We start from the raw sequence: 27,487 nt of genomic DNA, 5'->3' as shown, positions 1-27,487 counted from the left end.
TTAAGTTTAGGTATTGGGTCGGATTAAGGGATGTAGAATAAGCTCATGCAGAATAAGGCATTAATATGAGCTTTATAAGTGCTAATAAACAGATTATATCATAGTAATATGCATGATCATAAGACACTAGTTAATAACTGAACCTTAAGTGTTACCATGAATTCATACAGGTTTGGAACAATGAGGGTGAATAAAAGATGGCAGCCTTATGATTTTTGGGTGAACTATTCCTTCGAGAGCCCCTTTGTTCACATCCAGAAAGCTCATCTTTAGGTGCGAATCGTGTTCGTTAGAAACGTCGGCGAGCGGCTACACGAGAGCTCTCAGGCTGAGAAAGAGTTAAGGAAGAAAAGGAAGACAAGCGAACGCATTCGACTGTTTAAAGTCGTTCGCAGCAAGGTGCACCAGGTGCGGCGCGTGGTTACAAACGCAGTGTTTACTGCTGACTCCCTTCCGCAAGAGAGCAGCTTCACACCGCGTTTACTCCACAGCCCTCCACCCACACCTCCACGAGCCATCAGATAACACACACACACACACACTCAGAGAGAGAGGGAAACACTCGTTCTTCTCCTCCTCTAACAGCTATAGTTTGCATGGTAGTAAATATGCAGTTGCACAGATACTCGCAGGCATAACCACAGCTCACCTCACCTTCACTCCACTCTCACTGAGACGAAGAAACCTCGCTGAGATCACACAGCACAGGATGTAGGATGTATGTCAGTGGCATCGCTAAACACACACACACACACACACACACACACAGATACACGCGTGTGCTGATGAAAACAAGCACGTGCACGCCTCAGAAGAAGAGCTAAATGCACTATTGTCGTCACGTAGCTGGGCGATTGTTCAAACGACTCTCTGGGGTTTCCCTGAAAATCGTTGAGGACTTTTATGTTTAGTTTGCTTTCGTGCTCCTTTTTTTGTCTTCTTCCTTCAGATCCAAGAGGACCTTGTTCTGGGTCCCACAAGCGGAGAGCTATTTTTAGCGGTGAAATGCTTTCCAGTTGGCTCTCGACGATCATAAGAGGGGGAAAAACCACACGGAAAACCACCGTCCATAAGGCAGCAGATCTGGGATCTCCCTACTCTTAAAGTGATCAGTTAGTGGCCACGGCCCAGCTCAAACACACATCTATATTTTTCCATAACTGCAGCAGTCCCTACATCAGTCTCTCAATACACTCAATGATCCTCGATCTGGAGACACGTTCGGCCGCTTCTGAGGGATGCATCGATCTCAAATCTGTGCAAAGTTCTTCTGACGGGAAAACGCACTTCTCTCGTTACGCCTCAGTCCTTCCTTCAGTGAGTGTTTGTGGGATTTCCCCCGTAGATCACTGTAATCAATCAATCACTGTTTATTTATAGAGCACATTTAAACACAACCAAGGCTGACCAACGTGCTGTACAAGGTTTGAAAGAAAACAAAGTAAAACAAGAAAATAAAGAAGTAAAAGAACAAGAACATGCACACAAATAAACAATCCACAATAAACAGGGAGAGCCAAGATAAGCGGTGTTAAAAGCCAATGAAAAAAATGTGTCTTGAGATGAGATTAAAACGTATTTAGAGAAGGAGCGACTCTAATATCGGGAGGAAGGCTGTTCCAGAGTTTGGGTCCAGCGGTAGCGTTAGTCTAAGTCTAACTCTAGGTACTGTCGGTAGGCCACGATCACGTGATCTCAAGGCTCGTGTCGGGCTATACGGAACCAACAGATCGCTAAGATCAGGTCATCGAGGGCTTTATAAACAAATATCAACATTTTAAAGTCAATCCTATACTTGACAGGGAGCCAGAGAAGAGACATTAAAATCAGTGTTACATGATCTGTAAATTAGGGCTGTAATGGTACAGGTATTCCTACTGAAGCGTTTCGGTACAGGACTCCGGTACGGTGCACACGTGTCCCGAATGCAATCTATAACAGTTAACAGCTTGTTTTACACACAGAACACACTTCAGTACGAGTTCACACACCAATATATCAGGAAACTCAAGCGATGAATGCGGTTTTGAGGCGGTTTAATGTGGTGTGACGGATCACTGTATAGACGAGTGAACGCGATCATCTCGTCATAGTCAGAGAATAAACATGAATGAACATCTGAAGGTGTGTTGAGGATACACTACAGCTGAAGCGCTTCATGTGTGTGTGTGTGTAATCGCTCAATCAGTGTCTCAACGGCGGAGAGACGTCAATAAAATAGTTATTGTCAATAATAACAAGCCTATATATTCAAAATATTAGCATATATAGTCATTATATTAGCATATATATTCACTATATTAACCTATATATTCACTATATTAACCTATATATTCACTATATTAGCCTATATATTCACTATATTAGCCTATATATTCATTATAATAGCCTATATATTCACTATATTAGTCTATATATTCACTATATTAGCCTATATATTCATAATATTAGCCTATATATTCACTATATTAACCTATATATTCACTATATTAGCCTATATATTCACTATATTAACCTATATATTCACTATATTAACCTATATATTCACTATATTAGCCTATATATTCATAATATTAGCATATATAGTCATTATATTAGCATATATATTCACTATATTAGCCTATATATTCATAATATTAGCCTATATATTCATTATATTAGCCTATATATTCACTATATTAGACTATATATTCACTATATTAGCCTATATATATTTACTATATTAGCCTATATATTCACTATATTAGCCTATATATTCACTATATTAGCCTATATATTCACTATATTAGCCTATATATGCACTATATTAGCCTATATATATTTACTATATTAGCCTATATATTCACTATATTAGCCTATATATTCACTATATTAGTCTATATATTCACTATATTAGCCTATATATTCACTATATTAGCCTATATATATTTACTATATTAGCCTATATATTCACTATATTAGCCTATATATTCACTATATTAGCCTATATATTCATTATATTAGCCTATATATTCACTATATTAGCCTATATATATTTACTATATTAGCCTATATATTCACTATATTATCCTATATATTCACTATATTAACCTATATATTCACTATATTAGCCTATATATTCCCTATATTAGCCTATATATTCCCTATATTAGCCTATATATTCCCTATATTAGCCTATATATTCACTATATTAGCCTATATATTCACTATATTAGCCTATATATTCACTATATTAGCCTATATATTCCCTATATTAGCCTATATATTCACTATATTAGCCTATATATTCACTATATTAGCCTATATATTCACTATATTAGCCTATATATTCCCTATATTAGCCTATATATTCACTATATTAGCCTATATATTCACTATATTAGCCTATATATTCACTATATTAGCCTATATATTCACTATATTAGCCTATATATTCACTATATTAGCCTATATATTCCCTATATTAGCCTATATATTCACTATATTAGCCTATATATTACCTATATTAGCCTATATATTACCTATATTAGCCTATATATTCACTATATTAGCCTATATATTCACTATATTAGCCTATATATTCACTATATTAGCCTATATATTCCCTATATTAACCTATATATTCACTATATTAGCCTATATATTCACTATATTAGCCTATATATTTACTATATTAGCCTATATATTCACTATATTAGCCTATATATTCACTATATTAGCCCATATATTCCCTATATTAACCTATATATTCACTATATTAGCCTATATATTCACTATATTAGCCTATATATTCACAATATTAGCCTATATATTCACTACATTAGCCTATATATTCCCTATATTAGCCTATATATTCACTATATTAGCCTATATATTCACTATATTAGCCTATATATTCCCTATATTAGCCTATATATTCCCTATATTAGCCTATATATTCACTATATTAGCCTATATATTCACTATATTAGCCTATATATTCACTATATTAGCCTATATATTCCCTATATTAGCCTATATATTCCCTATATTAGCCTATATATTCACTATATTAGCCTATATATTCACTATATTAGCCTATATATTCACTATATTAGCCTATATATTCCCTATATTAGCCTATATATTCACTATATTAGCCTATATATTCCCTATATTAGCCTATATATTCACTATATTAGCCTATATATTCACTATATTAGCCTATATATTCACTATATTAGCCTATATATTCACTACATTAGCCTATATATATATTTACTACATTAGCCTATATATTCACTATATTAGTATGTAGTAAAAATAAAGTGAGTTTTTGCTTAAAACAGGCTAAATGATCTGCCAATGGGGTGAGAAAAATAAATCTTATTTCTGTTTGGGACGGAAACGACACAGGATTTCAATCAGAAACAAGATTATATTTCTCACCCCATTGGCAGATCATTTAGCTTGTTTTAAGTCACTTAATTTTGGTTTTATTTTCAACAAAACAAGAAAAAATATCTTATGTCGTTTTACTGATCTAGTAAAGGCATCTTGATTTAAGAATTTTTAGATATTTAGACTGGAAACAAGACCAAATTACTACCCTAGAAGAGCATTTTTTTTTGCAGTGTGTACAATGAAACTAAAAGCTTTTACTTGCTAAAAAAGTCTAAACTATCAAGCAGACAACAGTAGAATGATTACTCAATAAATCTACTGTCGTCTGCTTGATAGTTTAGACTTTTTTAGCAAGTAAAAGCTTTTAGTTTCATTGTTCACAACAGGTTAGTGTTTAGATCATGAACTTCAGATACAATGATTAACTTCAACACCACAGAAAAGTCCAGTGATGTTGGTAAGACTGATATTACGGCGATGTGGTCAGGCGCGACTCGAACAGCGTCAGGTTAGGCTTTAGTGCCACGTGTTTCTCAGTAAGTCCCAGATATGGACACACAGAGAGTGCTGATGGTGTGATATAGTTATCATATAGGAAGCTGTAGGTTAGTCAGCCATCGCTTTAACCTCTGACCCAAAAGAGATGAAAACCAAACGCTCACAATAAACAACAGGTGATGACAACAGAGTGACTGAAGCAGCTAAACCACACACACACACACACACACACACACACACACACACACACACACACACACACACACACACACACACACACACACACACACACACACACACACACGGCTAATGCCAGTATACAGATGATGACGTACAGTAAAAAACCTAACATCTTCTAACAAATGTCAAAAAGACGCTTTATTATTTTGTGTGAGCTGAACAAGGCTTGTATTGTTGACCTGTTATCCCAGTATTTGTTCAAATCCTGCCCAACTCCAAATGCAGTCATCTAAACAAACTATTTTACGTTGCACAATGCACATTTTGCAAGTAAATAATGTGCTAACTCTTATTAAAAATGCCTGATTTATGCTGATGCTGTTGTCACTGTGAATAAGCTGGTAAATGTTTCATATCATTGTTGAGGATTAGGAATATGAGCATATATTTACCCATAATGCACTCAAAAAAAAATCACTGCATGATGCTGTTCCCTTTATTTAAGTAACTCGTCTTGATTTAACACCATTATATCGGGTTTCTGGGTCAAATGTAACTGCTTTATGTTATATTGACTTAAAACCGTTACTCTTTGAAATAATCTGAGGTTTTTATTTTCAAATAACATGTTTCAAGATGAGAAAATGGAGAAGTTTTAATGTCCTGTTATGTTAGTGTTTAAAAGTGTGTGTTGTGTTAGTGTGTGTACCGTTGTGGTGAAGTGTAGAGCGTGTGCTCAGGCTGAGGACCTGCTAATAACTATTAAAGCTGTTTTAATAATAAAAATAAACTACTTTAGGCATGCCATGGATGTACAAAACCCTCTTCTGGCTAGGCAATAAGATTTTGTAAAATGTTTTCTTGTTAGATTTGTAAATTTGTAATTAAACTGGATTACTTGTTATGGTTTTTGTTTGATATTCATTTTAGGATAATTTAACTTAATACGTTTGGACAAAATTAAGAATTTTAATCTGATTCAACTAAATGCCATTGAATTAAGCCTACGTAAAAATTAAATTTAACATAGCCCAGTTACGTGGAACCAGTTGACATAAAATTAAGTAAATCCAACGTATCATTTTTATGAGTGTGGGAATCCTGTATATTTGCCTCAGACAATCATGTAGATAGCTTTGGAAATCAAACGTACAGGTTTAAAATGCTGAGAAAGCTTTTTAACTCGATAGCCTTCATGTTTCTCATTAGATGAACAAAAGTATGGATGACCTGTATATCGGCCAAATCTTCTTATCGGACCGATAACAATAACATTAAAAATGAACATATATAGCGGCTGATACTGATACGATGGCTGATATATTAAAGCTGATCAATAATCTTTCCTTCAGCTGAGACACTGTACACCATGATGATTTTGAATGTCTTAAAATATGATAAAAAAAACAACATGTGCAGCGCAAGTCTGTCATATAGACTTCATAAAAATATAATGGGAACATCATAATTGTGTGTTTGGGACATGGATTTAGTGGTGAGACTTTTGTTTTTGCGATCAGGCTCTCAAAAATGATATTAAAATTTGGATTTAGATTTATCGGATAATATATCGGTTAGCGGCTTTCAGATAAAAAGATTTATCGGTTATCGATATCGGCCAAAAACGTGCATCCCTACCATAACGCAAAATACGTTTATTCAAGTGTGCTGTTAGTATACTTATTTTAAACTAAAAAATAAGAGAGTATACTTTCAGTTTACTTATTATATACTTCTCAGAAATATATTAAAGCAGATAAATGATATTTCCTTCAGATGCACACTGTTCAAAATGAATGAATCACTTCACAAAAGAAAAACAATTCACAAAACACAATTGTGTGTTTGGGAGATGGCTTTCAATGATGCGACTTTTGTTTTGTAATCAGGCTCTCAAAAATCATATATTATTAAAGTGGAGAATTATAAAGAATTATCGGTTATCGGTATCAGACTAAATTTTCATGTGGGTGTATCCCTAAACAAAAGTATGGGTTGTCAGTTGAGTTAACTTAAATTGACAGGTGGCATGGTGATTGAAATCAACTGAATTTCACCCACACATGATAAACTTATCTAAATGTGATACGATTTATCACAAACACTCTATTAGAGCAGGCTTTTAATAAAATGTTGATAATTCCTCATATTCTCCATTGTTGCGGCTCCTCTCTTCCCAGTCTGTCAGTAATGCTCTGTTTAGCTCGTGTCTCTCTGAAGCCCCTCCTTCTGAAAAGCACACTGTGCTCTGATTGGTCGGCTGGAGCGGTGTGTTGTGATTGGTGTTTGGGAAATGTCCCACCCCCTTACCATAACTGGCAGTTTCAACACACGACTAACTAACTAACTCAACCAGGCCCCACATCATTATGCTGCTGAATAATTATTATAATGAGGTTTTATTGTGATGCGTGTTCCTGAAGAAACTCGAGACTACAATGGAGGCGTTTCAGGAGTTCAGAAACACTGACACTGATATAGAGGAGAACTCAATTTTTTATGCTCACACAGCAATATTACACACTGAAGACAGACCAACAATTTGAGCTTTTAAACTTTTGAGAATTAGAGTATCTCAATTTTGAGAGAAATACTTTCAATTTTGTAACTAAAGTAAAGCGCCTCAGTTGAACCGATCATCTCTTCTGCTCGTTACAGCAGCACATAAACATCAATGGACGCACAATATTTACTCAAAGTACAAATCTGCAGATCTTCAAACGGATCAGTTTGCGATCAATCATCTTAAAGCGACGGTTCTCCCAGAAACTCGTGATTTTCTTCAGCTGAATGTAAAAGAACACACTGAATATAGGTCCAAACTAAAAAGTTTTGACCTGACGCTCATCCGTAAATGTTACAAACCTGTAACATTTACGGTGCGTTCACACCGTAGTTCGGTTAGTTCGGTTCGTTTGGTCCGGACCAAAAAACGAAAACAAAGCATATAGTCCTGGTCCGCTTAGCGTTCACACTGGCATGTTTAACAGTGAACCTAAAGTTACCGAACCAAAGGCACAGGGAGACGCTCACAACCTGATTGGTCGGCTTATATGACGTAGGAGCTGCTTACCGAACATTCAAAACAACGCTGTGTGCCGGATTACACGTGATCATTTTATACGTGTACATATGGCATTATTTTACCCGCTGAGAACTCATGAAGAGCTCATAAAATGTTCAAAACAGCTCCAGGATTTCCTCGGTTGTGCAGAAAAGAGACGACCGTTCTGTCGTCTGTACCGACTAATGGGCAACAGGTCCTCTGATGAGAAGAGCCAGGGATGCTTTTTGTGCGATTTTTCTAGCATTTTCGAAACATGCTCGTCGGACCAAATATTGATGAGGCACCTCCTCGTTGCTCTACGTTTGCCCTCTAACGTTAACGTTAATCATTTCGGATACACCGATCTTTCGTCAAATTTCGTCGTCAAATCAGCTGACTCGCATCTTGTGACATCAGGTCCTGTTTTTGGTTCGTTTATATGTGTTTGGTCCGTGTTGCGTTCATATACCAACCGGACCGCACCAGAGTTCGTTTGGAAGCGGACGGACTCCTCTATTTAGCGCTCTCGCTCCGCTGGTTTGGTTCGGATGCCAGCGTTCACTTGTGTTCAAATGAACCGCACTAACTGAGCAATCGCACCAGGGTTCGTTTTAATCCAACCAAACATGACAAGTGTGAACGCACCCTTACACTTCGCCAAGTCTTGGACATTCGTGATCAGCGTGTTCAGAGTCCACCATCACGTCATGAGATCACGGGCACTTTCAGACCTGTTGTTGTTGGTCTTTGCCCCTCATAAATGCACAGCCAGAGCCACAGAACCATGAATTGTGGGCCACATGCGGAGCCTGAGCTTGCCTTGCCACTGTGGGGTCAGCCAACGCCCCCAGCACCCGAATCAGGCCAGACCTGCTGGAGCCTCAGCAGCCACACATGGGTGTGATCACACGGCCTAATCCCGCTCGCATCTGATACACATCTACCAGCCGAACGACTGCCACAGCTGGGTACGGCACACACACACACGTTTGTTTCACTATATTAGTGAGGACATTACATAGACTTCCATTGATTTTATATCAGGTTAATGTTACTTTCTATCCCCTAACCCAAACCCTAAACCTCCCCATCTCAGAAACATCTGCAGATTTACATGAAAACGTGTTTTGGCCGATTTATAAGCCTTTTTAACTAGTGAGGAGGACCAGTCAAATGTCAAACTAGTGAGTTATTTTCATATTTTACTATATAAGTGAAGACATTTGTGCCCTCATAAGTATTGCCAAACAAGGAACACTCACACACACACACACACACACACACACACAAACAAACACATGTTATCACAGGAGCCTCAGCGGAGGTTTCAGACTCTTCCTTCCAGCTCAAACTCTGCTCAAACAGGAGTGTGTCGTCCCACAGATCAGTGGCACTCAATGATTTAACACGACGGAAAACTCATCTAGGACACATCAGCCCACGGACTCAAACCTCGTCCTAATTACACCACAACAAGGATGCAAGCAGGAAAAATGGCAATAATACGCTTAAAAGACAACACTCAGCCATATGATCGGCTGGATAATAACACTTCACCATCAACACTATTATTGAGCTGAATTATGGCACTGTTGTCTTCTGTATTCAGAACATTAGCACTGGTATTACTGTGAAGCAGCTTTTTAAACTTATAGAAAGTGTTATGGAAATAAATGTGGCTTGATTTAAGGTGAGAGGAGATCATTTTTTTCCTGATCATAGATGGCACAAAATCACATCTCAACAATGTTTTCCTTATTTTGTAAATATTAACATATTTGACATCTGGACGAGTCGAGCCTTGAGCGCTGTGCTAAGTGATGAACTGTGACTGAATCTCATATGGGACGCCTTCTTCCCTTATAGTTAGTCAACCCTATATTTTAATAAACAGATATAATTCAAGCATGTCCATGTAATTAGATTTCACAAACTTAATTCCTATCGGTCAGCTCACTTAGCACAGCGTTTGTGGATCGATTCGTCGAGACTGTTTTCCAAAATGCCTGCTGTCTGTAAACGTGTAATGTACTGTGTTTATAAAGTATCTTCTTATTAAACTGTTTGTACACTTACAAAGTTCTCAATGCTTCGGTTTGCGTGTAGGGACCCTCATTATGCTGCCGTGTTAGTGTGAGGCTATTTTTAGCCTTGTTAGTGGTGTTAACTAGCGGTTTAATTTCACTTACTCTGTGCCCCATAGACAAGCGTTATAAGCTAATCTGTTTTTAGAGATAAAACTCTTTACATTCGCTTTCATGAAAACACATCCCAGAAAACGATCGACTCGGTAACCATCTGTTATAGTTAGTTGTCCTTTAAAAGCGGAATCAAGAATCGTAATGAAAACTGTGGGAATAGTGAACAGAGTTTGTTCATGACATCACCGCCACGATCGTGATCAATAAGATGTCTTTTAAAGGAACACAGCAATTTTTTTGAAAATAGACTTATTTTCCAAGTCCCTTAGAGTAGACAGTTGAGTTTTACATTCAGCTGATCTCTGTATCTGGCGATAGCACTTTTAGCATAGCTTAGCATACATCATTGAATCAGATTAGACCGTTAGCATTGCGCTCAAAAATGACCAAAGGCTATATCAACATTTTTCCTATTCAAAACTCTTCAATAGTTACATCGTGTACTAAGACCAACGGAAAATCAATAGTTGCGATTTTTTTAGACCTATATGACTGGGAACTATTTTCTCATTCCTGCGTTATAATCACAGAACTTCGTGGCCGTCCCATGGGGGCAGCGGCTCAATGATATTACACAGCGCCTAAAATATTTAAAAATAGTTTTATTTGAACCGGAATAACAGTTACACTGAAGATGAGCAACTTTTTCCATTGCTCTTAGTACCAATGTAACTATAGAAGAGTCAAGTTTTGAATAGGAAAATATTGAAAGTCTTTGGTCATCCTTTTTGAGCGCGATGCTAACAGTCTAATCCGATTCAATGATGTATGCTAAGCTATGCTAAAAGTGCTACGGCCAGATACAAAGATCAAAGTTTGAATGGATTCAAAAACGGTAAAACTCAACTGGGACTTGCAAAATAAGCCTATTTTCAAAAAAAGTGGAGTGTTCCTTTAAAGGCCTAAGGACGTCTGGCGAAGGGGTCAGAGGTCAGGGCGACTCCACACACACACCACGGGGAGAAGCAGCTCACATCACACACTCATCTACAAAACAAAACACCATCACACATGCGTCACTGACTGTGTCTCGACTTATGGTTGCCTTGAGGTGGGGGATTTTCTTTCACTTTTACTGAGCTTTTATGAAGACGAGTGGCGGGCTGATTCATTAAGAGAAAGTCTTGACGACAAAGCGTACAGTAGCACAAACACCGATATGAAACAGCACCGCAACAGATGCCGGGCATCAGTGATATGAAGAAATGCGAGCCTTCAAATAAACCCTGCTTTGCTTTCGCTTCATTCGGGTTAATTTTCCTGCGCTTTACTAAAGCTGGTCGGCACTGAAATCGTAATCACAGAAAATACAATTGGTCCAATCTACACAGAGCCACAATGTCCACATTTCACAGGGAAATCAACACGATTGCTCCTTCCTTCAAAAAAAAAAATCACATCTATGAAAAATGTCCGTCTGGATTCAGGCACAGAAACTGCGCTCGTTAAAATGACAGATGGCTTGCTTTTTTTACCAAGGCTGTATCTCAATGCTAGTTTTACTTGATCTCAGTGCTGCGTTTAACACGATAGATCATAAAATACTCAACTACAGAATTACACTTGCACATTTAGGGACAGGCATTAAGGTGTCCAAAAACCACCAAATCTAAGATAACGTCGGAGTGCCACAAGGGTCCGTGTTAGGCCCTCTGCTATTCTCAATATTAGACAACACAAACTAATAATGAACTGCACTTGTTAATTTCAACATTCACCAAGGCATTATTAAAATCTTGTTAACATTAGTGAATGCACTGTGAACTAACATGAACAAACCAGCTGGATTTATAATAACTAACGTTAACAAAGATGAACAAATACAGTAACACATGAACTGCTCATGGTTAGGTCATGTTCGTTAATACATTAACTAATGTTAACTAATGAACGTTCTTCTAAAGTGTTACCCTCAATGTACGTATAGCTTGATTATATTATAAGAAAACATGGAATTAGTTGTTATGCCAATGATACTCAATAATACAGTCCAACCAAAAAATGTATTCAGACACCTTTAACATGTCTCACATTATCAGTTTATTCGCTATATTTAGAAAACGGTAATAAAATACAACAAGAACTCAACAAACTCATCCTGATAATGTCAGATAACTTTGATAGAAAGGGATGTAATGATCACAATCAGGCAATCAGCTGTTAGATTTAAGATAATACCAGTTTAGCTCAAACAATGACCAGGCAATGCTTCATTTAGTTCAGTCTGTGCTAAACACTTCAGCAAAACTGAATCGTTTTGCTCCCAAGTTTGTACTGGTAGTCACTGTATGGAGAGTTATTAGGTGTTATATATCACAGTTTGCTTTATTTAGCTCTCCTCACTTATAGAAATGAATATATAGTGTCCTGCACACACTAGGCAAGCATTATATCTGCATTTGGTTGGACTGGAGCTCGAACAAAACCTCTGAATGTGATGAATTCAGAAAGACTGGGAGTGATATGAAGAAGTGCGAGCCTTCAAAGAAATCCTGCTTTGCTTTGGGGATCATTTTGGACTCATTGTCCTGCTTTTTTACTAAAGGCTGTGAATTGTTTTGACACCGAATAGACACAGAAAATACAACTCCTGACAAGACAATCGGTTAAATCAACACAGAGCCACAATTTCATAATTTCACAGGGATATCAACCCGAATGCTGGAAGGCCAGACGACACTGAAGGGTTTTCAGGAGCCAAATCTGCTACTACATCTGCCTCACACCTTGATAAAAGCCTTCTTCATCTGAGAAGAATTTGCTCGCCAGCCTTGACTTCAGGGGCTTGACGTGTTGAAACATGGCTCGAGACGACTTAAACACCTGTCCCTTCTCTCGCGGCGGAACAGACACGACCACACCAATAATTACAGCTATAAACACCTGAGGGGATCCAAAGGGGTTTGATAGTTTCCCAAATATTTCCGGCTCCATAAATAACTGTAGATTCGTCCGCGGGCGCTCACTTCAAAGACCGGCGAAATGGCTTCTCTTATCAATATTTGGGCTGACTTAGGTTGAATTAAAGGGATAGTTCACTTTAAAATGAAAATGTTGTCATGCTTTACTCAGCCTCAAGTTGTTTCAAACCTGTGTGAGTTTCTTTCTTCAGCTGAACACAAGGGACGATATTTTGACGAATGTCAGTAACCAAACAGTTAACTGGAGCCATTGACTTCAAGTAGGACACAAAATAGTTAACTGTTAGGTTTTACTGACATGCTTCAAAATATCATCCCTTGTGTTCCTTGAAAGAAACTCTTACAGGTTTGAAACAACTTGAGGCTGAGTAAAGGATGACAGAAGTTACATTTTGAAGTGAACTATCCCTTTAACCTCCGGCTGAGGAAGATATTTTTGCTTTACACACGCATTCATTGTGCCTTTTGTTTTCGGACCTACAACTTTCAAGCTTTCCAGCGGCACATTGTGTCCTGACTGCAGTGGCAGAAGGGGTTAAAGAGCTTTTTTTTCTTAAAGAGTGTGTAATCCAGTGTGTGTTACTTATCGCCGTCAGTCAGAGCTGCTGTGGATGGATTATGACACAAAGCCCATGTTCTTCTATTGTTTACTCTGAGACTAAAGGCTGCTTGAACAAGCCTCGATCAACACAAGAGCTTTGACTTCAATCAATCGCCCGAGTTTAATTGTCAACTCAACAAGATATCCCCGATGGTTGTGTAAAATCAGAAGCTTAGCTGTGTATTGTGGGTAAAGAGATGGATAAAGAGCTTGAATCCAGAACACAACTATAATTTATAATCTTTTTTTTGGCACTAAGAGCAATCCTTGAATTTGGAAGACGGTACGGTTTTGCTTTCTCTGTGGAAAACCACTTGAATTCGGATGGGACTGATGAAAAGAAGAGCGTTAACCAATGGTAAAGCACTAGCTATACCACTAATCACAGCGTGTTCGATAATAAACACTGACTCAATGATCTGCAATTAAAGTTGAGGAAAAACCTGGAAAACGAGACACGCTTTCATTTCACAGCCGTCTGGGACATTCACACAGCCGCCATCATCATCGTCATCACACCTTACAGTAGAGTCTCAACTTCTGCTGTAATATTGGTATATCAGTGAACTTTACAGCTGAAATAGGCACTGCATGTGCAATAACTGGCTGTGATTGAAGCGTACAAGTAAAAGTGTTCACAAGAAACCTTCTCAAGTGCTTAAACCTGGATGTTTTTCTTTATAAATACACTACGTCCACACGGTCACAAGGGGAAAGACTTCAGAAACATGACAAATAAGATAATAATGTCACATCATTATCAAACTGATCAATTATACGCAAGCAGACCGCTGATTTACGGTCGAAGGCATCGGTACACACACACACATTCATCAAACCATGAGTTATAGAACCTCGTCCGAATAATACCGGTTTAGAAACCACACAAATGTGTGCATCGTGACAACAACTGCATTTCTGGAGAGTGTCTGCATCGCGCTTCACCAGATCTAAAGCACGGTGTGAATGCACACTGAGATTAGTGGATCATTTACCTTCTTTATTCTGTTGAACACCACGCAAGATATTTGTAAGAGTGTTTGTGACCAATCAGTTGTGAGGCAGCGTTGACTTCCAGAGTATGAAAAAAAAATACCGTGGAAGTCAACGCTGTGCCACAATTGTTTGGTGACCCATATTCTTCAAAAATATCTAACGAAATATCTTCAAAAAAATTATATCTTTCTAAATATCTTCCAAAATAAATAACTACCTAAATAAATATCTTCCAAAATATCTTTCAAAATATCTTCAAAAATTATTATCTTCCTAAATATCTTTCTAAATAAATATCTTTATAGATATCATCCAAAATAAATATCTACCTTGATAAATAAATGCCAAAATAAATATATATACCTAAATAAATATCTCCCAAAAATAAATATCTTCCTAAATTAACATCTTCCTAAATATATATCTTTATGCATATCTTTCAAAATATGTTCCAAAATATCTTTCAACATAAATATCTTGCTAAATATCTTCCTTAATATCTTCAAAAATTAATATCTTCCTAAATATCTTCCTAAATAAATATCTTCCTAAATATCTTCAAAAATTAATATCTTCCTAAATATCTTCCTTAATATCTTCAAAAATTAATATCTTCCAAAATATCTTTCTACATATCTTCCTAAATATATTTTTACATATCTTCCTGAATATCTTCCAAAATATCTTCCTAAATATCTTCAAAAATTAATATCTTCCAAAATATCTTTCTACATATCTTCCTAAATATATTTTTACATATCTTCCTGAATATCTTCCTGAATATCTTCCTGAATATCTTCCTGAATATCTTCCTGAATATCTTCCTGAATATCTTCCTGAATATCTTCCTGAATATCTTCCTGAATATCTTCCTGAATATTTTCCTGAATATCTTCCTGAATATCTTCCTGAATATCTCCCACTTGAGCGGGAGTAAATGCTGTATTTTTAGGAGAACTACCCCTTTAAGGTTTGCATCAAAGGAATGGATGGAGTGGGACTTTTCTTCTGGTGTAATTACAGGCCTGTCTCAGCAAACTTCAGTGCGGTTCTCACACACACACACACACACACACACACCTGGACCCTAATGATCAAATCTAGCAGAAGATCGGCGAGATGTCATGGACTTACAGATGGAGAGACGGGTCCGTTTGGGAGATAGGATTCGGGCAGCATCAGGAACGGGTATCCAGAGTACGCCGCTTTATACATTCCACCATCTTGGTGTTTGGCCACTTGAAGAGAGGAAGCGAGACACAAGCGTAAATCTCTGAACTTGTGAAAACTTCATCTTTATAACCATCTTCCGCTGTTTATAGACGCTCTTGTAAATATATAAGGATGATCAATCACAGATTGGCTTCAAAGCAGTTTCGCTTCGAAAGAGCAAATAACGGAAATAGATCAAACATGCTCGAGACAGAAAAAAATGAGTCAACAGCTTATTTAATGAAGCAGATTTCAGGTTTTCCCCGAGAAAAAGTCCATCGGTCGCACAGCAGACCCAGATCAACGCTTTTAATTTCCCCGATTTAAGATGATTTTTAATCAAGATTCACTTTTTTTTTCTTTATGCATTGTTTACTCTCCCCCCCCCCCCAAAGAGTCTGATTTAGCAAATTACATGTACAACATCTAAACTAAGCAAAGCCACATGCACAGATTTGTGTAAATAAGGTCATGCACACACACACACACACACACACACACACACACACGTTTGTTTTTGTGACATATGGGGACATTCCATAGGCGTACTGGATTTTATACTGTACAAACCGTATTTACTATCCCCTTTCACTGCCCCTAAACCTACCCATCACACACACACACACACACACACACTGCCCCTAAACCTACCCATCACAGGAAACATTCTGCATTTTTTCTTTCTCATAAAAACTCCTCCTGTGTGATTTATAAGCCTTTTGTAAAGTGGGGCCATGGGTAATGTCCTCATATTTCACCCTCTCCTGTAATACCTGTGTCATACCCATGGCATTATACACATTTGTGTCCTCATATGTCACAAAAACATGCCCACACACACACACACACACACAGAGGGAAAAAGCAATGCGCACTAAAAGCCAATCCCTCAAAAAACTCAAAATAAAACAAAAACAAAGCGCATGGTTTGACTTTGTCATATAAAGTCGCACTTCTCTCTCTCTCTCTCTCTCTCTCTCTCTCTCTCTCTCTCTCTCTCTCTCTCTCTCTCTCTCTGAGTATGTGTGTGTGTGTGTGTGTGTGTACTCACCGTCGTCCAGATGTTCTCGTTTATCAGTGTAGATCCTCTGATCTTCATGATGTCCTCTTCTGATCACCTGCTTGTTACAAACACACTTTAATTCACTCTCTCTCTCACACACACACACACACACACACACACACACACACCAGCGACCGGGCTCTTACGGCAGAGTTTGCGCCGATCTCGGACTCGTTGACCAGGGATGATTTGAGATCGGCCAGGTCGCTCTCCGTGAACGCGCTCTCGCGGATCTTCTCCTCGTGATCGCCTTCATCTTTAAACGCGATCATCTCATCGTTCGCCCCGAGGTCGTCTCCCCCTCCGCCGTTCAGCTGCGGCATATTCACGCGCTCGACCGAACTTTATCACCGTACTTTTGATTGTTGTCGTCGCCGTTTTTCCGCGCTCCCGTGAGCGTTCGAGACTCGCGCGAGGGAGCAAAAGTTCTTTATGCTGGGACGAGCCGCGCGACTTGAAAGTAACAAACAGTCGCGCTTTAGAACAGCGAAGATCAAAGCGAGCGACGCGTGATTGACAGCTGAAATGAGACGGGGGGGGGGTGCTCTTAAAGGGACACCACGCTTTTAAGCGTCAACGCTTTTTGATGGAGATCATAAGAAACAATCATATCCACACACGAGTCAAACTCATTTTGTTTTATGAATTTGACTCGTGTGTATATGATCGTTTCTTATGACCTTTTAATGAGGGAAGCCTTGGAGTAATTTATAAATGTTTTAACCAGTCTTAATTTGGGCTTGAAATATAAAATGAGACTTAGCGCGAAAAAATGAGCCATAATGAACCCAAAATCAAAGAGATGTTATTACCGATCGAGCATTATGAGGAAGAGCTGAAGTTTACCTTCAGAACAATTTATTAACGTTTATATATATATATATTCATAATGGCAAAGTTTTTCAGGGAAAAAAGTCAACATAAGTGAAAAACATCACACTACTTTTAAACAATTAATTTTATTACTAATAAAATTAGAAGAAAGAAGATATTTCATGTCTGCTCTTAAAGGGACACGACACTCACAGATCATAAGAAACGATCATATCCACACAGAGTCAAATTCACACAAAAAGAGACCGTTTAAAGTGAGAATTAATGTGTAAATTAGTATTTTGAGTTTAAAAAAATATGGCCATTGTGTATTCATTTATTCTTTTAGAAGAAATATGGGTAACACTTTATTATGACAGTGTTGTTACACATGTACTTACTATAGTAATAACAGTAAAGGATGCATAATAACATTCCACTAACCCAAAGATAATTACTCAATACTTTAATATATAATCACACTGGAACAATGACAACTTAAAATAAGGTTTTAACCAATTACATATCACGACAACTAATTACCCATATAAATGAAATCCTAAAACACTGCATGTGCTGATTATTAGTGAAAAGCAGGAACCGGTGTGTGCATGCCTTATTATTTAAGTTTGTACTCTTTCAGAGTTGAGTTTTAATGGAGAAATAATGATGCCTTCCTCCATGCTGTGCACTAATATCTGAGTACATTTACTGTCATGAACTACAGCTGGGAAGAAGAATTAAATACAAACAAAAATGTGTCTAGTATTTGCATAAGGCTGCATATTTATACAATATCTTCCATGCATATTAATAAATGGATTAAAAATGGCCTGTTTAATGCATGCAAATCTAAATTATAAATGAGACCTTGTTTATTTGCCTTGATTAAATATAGACAGCTGCTTATCACAGACGGCGTTCTCCATCGTTTTCCTCATGATTCCTCTCCATCCTGAGCTCATGTCTGCACGGACGAACAGGGCGCTCAACTTTAGTCTAGGGCTTTATTTCGTCCTAGATCATTTCTTTATCTTGAGCATTAGTGTTTTGCGCAGACATTGTGTGTGATTGAGCGTTTTGGAAGCCACATGGGCAGGAAACGCGAAGGAAACACGCTCAGCGAGATGTTGTTTTTCTGCATGTTTCCAAGAATCTGAATCAGGTGTGTTGCCGCTTCTTCGAGACTATAGAGGATGTAGAAAATTGTCTGAAAAGTTAAAAATAATCCTTACCTTTCTCGACAGATATAAGGGTTCCAGATCTGATATTCACACGAGACCTCACACTCTAAAACATGCTGGGTTAAAAACAACCCAAGTTGGGTTGAAAATGGACAAACCCAGAAATTGGGTTGTTTGAACCCAGGGGTCCTCCAGAAGATTACAGAGAATTAAAACACAAAGCAAAAGCAGATAAAGTCTACCGCATATTCTAATCGTTTCATTTCTTAATGTTTCTGTTGCTTTTAATTGATTTTTATTTGGTTTATTTACTGTTGTTTACTATTATTTTACTTTATTCATATATATATATATACACACTCTAAAAAATGCTGGGTTAAAAACAACCCAAGTTGGGTTGAAAATGCACTAACCCAACAATTGGGTTGATTTTACCCAACGGTTGAGTTGTTTTAACCCAGCGGTTGGGGAAAATGTTGCTTAAGACAACCCAATGGCTGGGTTAAAACAACTCAGCCATTGGGTTAAAACAACCCAATTGTTGGGTTAGTGCATTTTCAACCCAACTTGGGTTGTTTTTAACCCAGCATTTTTTAGAGTGTATTGTTGTGTTTTTTTGTGATGTGAAGCGCTTTGAGAAAGCAACTTTTAAGGTGGTATACAAAATAAATGTATTATTAATATAAGAATTGTACACTCTTAAAAATGCTGGGTTAAAAACAACCCAAGTTGGGTTGAAAATGGACAAACCCAGAAATGATGTTGTTTGAACCCAGTGAATGGACCCAATCAAACAACCCAACGTCTGGGCTTGTCTATTTTCAACCCAACCTGGGTTGTTTTTAACCCAGTGTGTATGTTTGCTTTGTCCCCTTTATCTTTCTCTCTGGGGTTGTAAGGCAGTTTTCTCATCATAATATGTACACTGCTTGCATACATTTATTGTGAAAGTTGTATACAAATCATTTTAATTTAATTTTTTAATGTTCTTCTTCAGGTTTATACACTCTAAAAATGCTGGGTTAAAAACAACCCAAGTTGGGTTGAAAATGGACAAACCTAGAAATTGGGTTGTTTGAACCCAGATAATGGATCCAATAAAATAACCCAATTTCTGGGTTTGTCCATTTTCAACCCTACTTGGGTTTTTAACCCAGCAGTTTTTAGAGTGTACATTCAACATTATAGCTAATTTAAGATTGGAAACAATATATTGTATTTATAATGTCACTCTTACTATTTATCTGTTTAAATGTTTTTTCGTATAGATGGATTTAGAAGGGGTCCCTCATAAAGGTTCATCATATTTGGGGCATCATAACGTTTGAAAACCCCTGGTTTGAACCCAATTAATGACCCATTCAAACAACCCAATTTCTGGGTTTGTCCATTTTCAACCCAACTTGGGTTGTTTTTAACCCAGCATTTTTTAGAGTGAAGAGCAAACGGCTCAATCTGAGAGGAGCAGAACAACACCATCAGCTGCACTTCAAGCTTTGATGGTTTCCAGTTCCTAAAAATTATATACTGTGCTTCCTAAATAATCTCCAGACGCATTTAAGTAGCAAACCAATTAAATCACATCCTTTAACTGAGGTCGAGCCACATGCGGAGAACACAGTTTAACTCCAGTGTGTTTTATTGGCCGCACCCTTCGAGCCGCTTTCCTCATCACACACACACACTGGGAATTAGGCATAATATTAATGTTAGAACATCACTATAATATAGCTATAACAAGTTTATTTGCACATTTCATACCCAATGGCAATTCAAAGTGCTTTACACAGAACCTAATTAATAGCGGCAACATATGCATGAGGAGAAAAAGGATACCAATACCATGTGATAAATAAGTTATGTTTTTACATTGCTTAACTCATCAAAGTAAGTTAGGCAATGTTCAACTTGTTTTTATAAGTTATACAAGATTAATAAAGTGCGCTTGATGTAATTTAAGTTGAAATGACTTAAACATCCAAGTACACTGTAAACATTTTTTTGTTGATTTAACTTAAAAAAAGTAAGTAAAACGGTTGCCTTAAAATTTTGAGATTATTGAAATTAAAAATTTTAGTTGATACAATGAAGGAAATTGGTTTAATAAATAGAAACTCAAAATATTATTGTATCTGAACCACATAAAAAATTCAAGGAGGAAAATAGCACAATTTGGCATCACAAATAAAACACACAATATGCTTACAAAATCTTTGAATGATATTTGAATAAAGGTTCTCAATTATCAAAAAAAGGATAATTGTGTTAACTCAATTTTTTTATTTCAATTAACTCACTTTTTTGTGTCAAATTGTGCTGTTTTTATGATTTATCACATTTTTTATGTGGTTCAGATACAATAATATTTTGAGTTTCTATTCATTAAACAAATTTCCTTCATTGTATCAACTCACATTTTAATTTAAATAAACTCAAAATGTTCAGGCAACAAGGTTACTTACTTTTTAAATCTTTTTTTTTTTTTACAGTGTACTTAAAAATGTAAGGCAGCAGCTTATTAACAACTGATTTGTACACTGTAAAACATTTTTGTTGGCTTAACTTTAAAAAATAAGTAACCTGGTTGCCTGAACAGTTTGAGTTTATAGAAATAAAAATTTTTGAGTTGATACAATGAAGGAAATTGGTTTAATAAATAGAAACTCAAAATATTATTGTATCTGAACCACATACAAAATGTGAAAAATCATGCACAATAGCACAATTTGGCATCACAAATAAAACACACACAATTACCCAATATGCTTACAAAATCTTTTAATAACATTTGAATAAAGTTTGTCGATCCTCAAAAATATTCATTGCATTTTTTTATTTCAATGAACGTTAAAGGCAACCAGGTAACTTCTTTTTTAAATATTTTTTTACAGTGTATACCATTAATATAAGGCATTTTATATAATAATAAAAACAATTTTAATGATACAAGAGTAAAAACAGAATGAATATGTAATAAAGAGCATATAGTGAGCATAATGCTCTTCTCTAGAGTAATTGTTTGGTCATTGAATGTCTTTTTTGAAGTGACGTTATGTGCCATTGTTCTCCAGCTGTTTTATTTACGCCAATTCCACCGATCAATCGATTATGACATTATGATTTTAGGAAGATTTTCAACATATCTCCTGATGTTCATTCATGTTTATTTGCTGCTGCAACTATAAGAAGAGGAACAGATGAACTGAGACACATTAAAGAAATACGGCCAAAACGGTGTTTATTATTTGAATAAAATCGACAGAATTTGAGAGCTGACAGATTGTTTCCTGCTCTTGTCTGTTCGACGTTGCACTCTAAAAAATTCTGGGTCAAAAAACAACCCATTGTTGGGTCAAATATGGACTAACCCAGCAATTGGGTTGTCTTACCAAATATTTAACCCAATCGCTGGGTTAAAACAACCCAATTGCTGGGTTAGTCCATATTTGACCCAACATTGGGTTAAAACAACCTAGCATTTTTAGAGTGTGTTCAGTGTCCACTGACATTTGTGTGAGTTTCACAAATGCTTGATATTTTTAGTTATTCAGAATTATCTCTGTCAAATAAGTGAATATATTATTATTAATAGCCGTGTTGTGTTCTTATACTTCTTGTGAGTTACTAATCTCTATAAATGCATCATTGATTGTGTTAAGGGTGCAGTTTTCCTAAAGCAAATGTTCAGAAATCATGAAGATGTGCTCGTTATACATTTAAAGCTGCTTACTTGCAAATTTAACTAACGCACAATAATTTCTGTGTAAAAATAATTACTATACTTTTTAAACTTTTACTTTTAAAGTATAATTCCAAATGGCTATAAGCATGCATATGGATATATATTTTAACAAAGCAAAATTATCATTCATGCAAACATTAAAGAAACATTAAAAAAAAAACATTAACACCATTAAAGACATCATTGATAACCAATCGGTACAGCAAAAAAGCGTCTCTGGAACTATTTTATATATTTGATCATTTATGGATTATGAGCATGTGGAAAAGCAAATGCATGACTTATAATTATAAAAAATAATATGAATGTAACTGTTTTATAATGCAGTATAGGTCTTATTAAGTCTTTATGAATATATTTATAGAATAGTTACACTTATTTATAAACATGTATGAATGGTGCTATAATTTCTTTATAGAAAGTGTTACAAATGCGGTACTAGTTACTTTTTATTGGAAAGTAGTGTTGCGTTACTTTTTTCTCACCTGGGATAGACTTGCTTATTTGTAATTTAATAACAAAAAGTTATATTTTACCAAATATTAATGTCGTTTCGCATCATAAGTGACCTGAATCATAAATGCAATTTCACACCTGTACAGAAGAGGGCGCAGCTCAATCAAACCTGGATCACAGAAAAATAGGATGAAGGAGAAGAAATAAACGTGATTATTATCTAAAGTCATTTCGTACGGTCAAACTGTGTGGTCAGCGGCAAAGACATTGTAAATAAAGTGAGATTAAATACATAAAGTACGTTATAGTTGTGTAATTATATTTAATTATTGCAGGTTTGTGTAATTAAGTTTGCCTTTTTTATTCCCTTTGAGGAATACTGAATGTGTTTTTGTGTAAGAGAGACGAGTAAATGCAGATTACATTTAGTCTAGAAATACAATAACCAGCCGCTCACGATTCATCTCCACATGCTCTGATAAAAAATCATTCTGTGGTGAAGTAAAGACTACGGAAAAAAAATATGTAATTTCTACAAGAATTGATTAAAAAAATATTAAATATGATAATATTTAATTGATAAAAAATCATTCTGTGGTGAAGTAAAGACTACGGATTTTTTTTAAATTAAAAATAATTGGAAAAATAAACTAAGTAAATTCTCTATTAGTACTGAATTCACACATGTACAAATTAAAGTGTAAATATAATTGATATAAAATTAAGTAAAGCCTACTCAAACTTTCTGATACTGAGTTTCCCATCATGCTCTGGGGCACTCATAATTAATAAGGTTGATTTTATCATTGCTTTTGTTGTAGGTTTAGTAACGTGTTATTCTGTGACGTCTGGAGTTCATTGGAGTTCAAAATGACACATTCACACTCAAAAACTATCTATAGAATGTTACCGTCAGTGTGTGTTCAAGTCACTGTGAATACCGCAAGTCTTGACATCTGTCAAGTCAGAGTGGATACCGCACTACTTATATCATGTAGATACACCATATCTATTGCATTATTTACTTTGATTTTTCTAAGTAAACCATACACTTTAAAAGCATGATTTAATTAAATGTTACATTATTTGAGTAAAAAGTTATTTTTGTTAATTGAACTGAGTATTTTACTTAATTCTATTCGTGAAATTAAATAAATTAATTAAATTAAAATAATTAAGTTGACTTAATTTCTTCATGAATTTTTAGTTCAACAGTAGGTAGACTTTACTTGATGATAATGTGTAAGTTGTACAGAGCAGTACAATTTATTTTTTTCAATGTTAGGACAGGAGAGCTGTGAGTCAACACATGGGAACTTTAATTTGAAAAAGTAGCTGAGATATTTCTTTGTAAATTTAAAAGTAACGCATTACTTGAAAAAGTAATCTATTTGCGTAACTCGCGTTACTTTAAAAAGTAATCCGATAGCGTAACTCGCGTTACTTTAAAAAGTAATCTGATAGCGTAACTCAATACTTTAAAAAGTAATCCGATAGCGTAACTCGCATTACTTTAAAAAGTAATCCGATAGCGTAACTCACGTTACTTTAAAAAGTAATCTGTTTGCATAACGCGCATTACTTTAAAAAGTAATCCGATAGCGTAACTCGCGTTACTTTAAAAAGTAATCTGTTTGCATAACGCGCATTACTTTAAAAAGTAATCCGATAGCGTAACTCGCGTTACCTTAAAAAGTAATCTGTTTGCATAACGCGCATTACTTTAAAAAGTAATCCGATAGCGTAACTCGCGTTACTTTAAAAAGTAATCTGATAGCGTAACTCAATACTTTAAAAAGTAATCCGATAGCGTAACTCGCATTACTTTAAAAAGTAATCCGATAGCATAACTCACGTTACTTTAAAAAGTAACCGGTTTGCATAACTTGTATTATTTTAAAAAGTAAACTGATAGCGTAACTCATGTTACATTAAAAAGTAACCGGTTTGCATAAGTTGTATTATTTTAAAAAGTAAACTGATAGAGTCACTCGCGTTACTTTAAAAAGTAATCCGATAGTGTAACTCGCGTTACTTTAAAAAGTAATCTGATAGCATAACTCACATTACTTAAAAAAGTAATCTGATAGCGTAACTCGCGTTACTTTAAAAAGTAATTTGTTTGCATAACTCACGTTACTTTAAAAAGTGATCCGATAGCATAACTCGCGTTACTTAAAAAAGTAATCCGATAGCGTAACTGGCGTTACTTTAAAAAGTAATCTGTTCGCATAACTCGCATTACTTTAAAAAGTAATCCGATAGCATAACTTGCGTTACTTTAAAAAGTTATTTGTTTGCATAACTCACGTTACTTAAAAAAGTAATCCGATAGCATAACTGGCGTTACTTTAAAAAGTAATCTGTTCGCATAACTCGCATTACTTTAAAAAGTAATCCGATAGCGTAACTCGCGTTACTTTAAAAAGTAATCTGTTTGCATAACATTGTGTTACTTTAAAAAGTAATACGATAGCGTAACTCGCGTTACTTAAAAAAGTAATCCGATAGCGTAACTGGCGTTACTTTAAAAAGTAATCTGTTCGCATGACTCGCATTACTTTAAAAAGTAATCCGATAGCGTAACTCGTGTTACTTTAAAAAGTAATCTGTTTGCATAATTCGCGTAACTTTAAAAAGTAATCCGACAGCGTAAATCGCGTAACTTTAAAAAGTAATCTGTTTGCATAACTTGCGTTACTTGAAAATTAATCCAATACCGTAACTCGCATTACTTGTAATGCTATGCCAGTTGATGAACTCAGCATGTCCTGTTATCACGGAGTCGGTCCGTGTCCTCATGCGCAGGAGAGACCTGTTGTTGTAATCTCTCTCTCTCTCTCTCTCTCTCTCTCTCTCTCTCTCTCTCTCTCTCTCTCTCTCTCTCTCTCTCTCTCTCTCTCTCTCTCTCTCTCTCTCTCTCTCTCTCTCTCTCTCTCTCTCTCTCTCTGCCAGGAAACAAAGGGGCTTGTTAATGCAGAGACTTGCCTGTGCCTTTGATGTGAAGCACAACCATTCAAGCCTTTCTGCCTAACACACACACACACACACACGCACACGCACACACACACACCGATAAACGCTCATCTGCACACGCGTGCATAACACATTAATGAAAAAGCATAATCTTTCTGCCTTGTGCTGCAAACCGACGCGGTGCATCTATTTTAAGACGCGCGAGATTCGATCGCGTGCACTTCTGCAGGTTACCTCAGTGGAAACTTCAGTTTATAACAACGAGCTCGTTCTCCTTCTCATTAACTCCATCCTTCTGTTGCTCTCACTTTATTTTCCATCCAATCGCAAACTTTTTCCACGAACTTAAATGTGTTTAATTCACTCTTCATTTGTAAAGTAAAATACTAATTTTATAATAATATTTACTGAAATCAATTTGCAGATCCAACACTCTTTATCGTATAAAAAGGCATTATTTAAACACTGAAATTATTAAAACACCTTGAACAATATGCAAACACTGCACCAAATACTGTGAGATTGTTGTGCATGCAAACTAATATAAATTGTGCGTGCAAAATAATAATTATTTTGCATGCACAACTGATATTATTTTTCATGCAATTCCTTACATGCACTATTACAGCGTTAATTAAATATATTATTTGCATTTAGCATCCAAATCTGAGGTGGCTTGAAATAAAATGTAGCAGTTTTAACACACTGCCCTTTTGAGATAACACACACTTTACTATGAAAAGTCCAAAATATTGCAGCAGAAGTGTAAGTCTAGTGTAATGTGCTGTATTAAATCACTCCATAAATGATCAGAAAGAGCTTAATATCGAGTATGATTGTTTACAAAAAGCAGCTTAAAAATAACATAACACAATAATAAATAATAGACAATACAATTAAATATAATACTATACAGTACAGTAATAAAAATGCACAATAGTAAAAAGTGTTGCATTAAAATGATGAATATTAACAATGCATGCATTATTGTCACTGTTAATTTTCAGGTTTATTTAAGGAGTTTAGTTAAGGAAATCAGCCTGACAATTATGCCTTAATCATTTTAATGCAATGTGTCCTCATTTTGAAGTCTGAGCAGCCTTTACAGTGCAGGTTACAGTGGGACACTTCCTCAGACCAGTCTGAGAAAATACTGCAGAGATATGAAGGAGACGTTCCCTTAATCTTCACCTGTATGGCGATCGATGCGGTGCA

At 36.0% G+C, this 27,487-nt stretch overlaps 2 protein-coding genes across 12 annotated transcripts in view; both read right to left on the bottom strand.

Moving 5' to 3' along the window:
* The window catches only part of tcf7 (transcription factor 7), a 94,151-nt gene extending 76,544 nt beyond the window's left edge, over nucleotides 1-17,607 (bottom strand). For all 11 annotated transcript variants that reach the window (XM_067422922.1, XM_067422920.1, XM_067422923.1 and 8 more), the window contains exons 1-3: nucleotides 17,248-17,607; nucleotides 17,090-17,156; nucleotides 15,961-16,064 (exon numbers count right to left, since the gene is read on the bottom strand). In XM_067422922.1, the coding sequence (XP_067279023.1) occupies nucleotides 15,961-16,064; nucleotides 17,090-17,156; nucleotides 17,248-17,424 (348 nt within the window). In that variant the 5' untranslated portion in view covers nucleotides 17,425-17,607. The remainder of the gene's footprint in view (nucleotides 1-15,960; nucleotides 16,065-17,089; nucleotides 17,157-17,247) is intronic.
* ube2b (ubiquitin-conjugating enzyme E2B (RAD6 homolog)) overlaps nucleotides 1-27,487 on the bottom strand; it is a 254,975-nt gene that overhangs the window by 150,620 nt on the left and 76,868 nt on the right. The gene's annotated exons all lie outside the window — the stretch shown is intronic.

The sequence above is a fragment of the Pseudorasbora parva genome, chromosome 18 (assembly GCF_024679245.1).
Source record: "Pseudorasbora parva isolate DD20220531a chromosome 18, ASM2467924v1, whole genome shotgun sequence".
Classification (NCBI taxonomy): domain Eukaryota; kingdom Metazoa; phylum Chordata; class Actinopteri; order Cypriniformes; family Gobionidae; genus Pseudorasbora; species Pseudorasbora parva.
The sequence above is the reverse complement of the archived record's forward strand: the minus strand, read 5'-3'. Positions and strand labels throughout refer to the sequence as shown.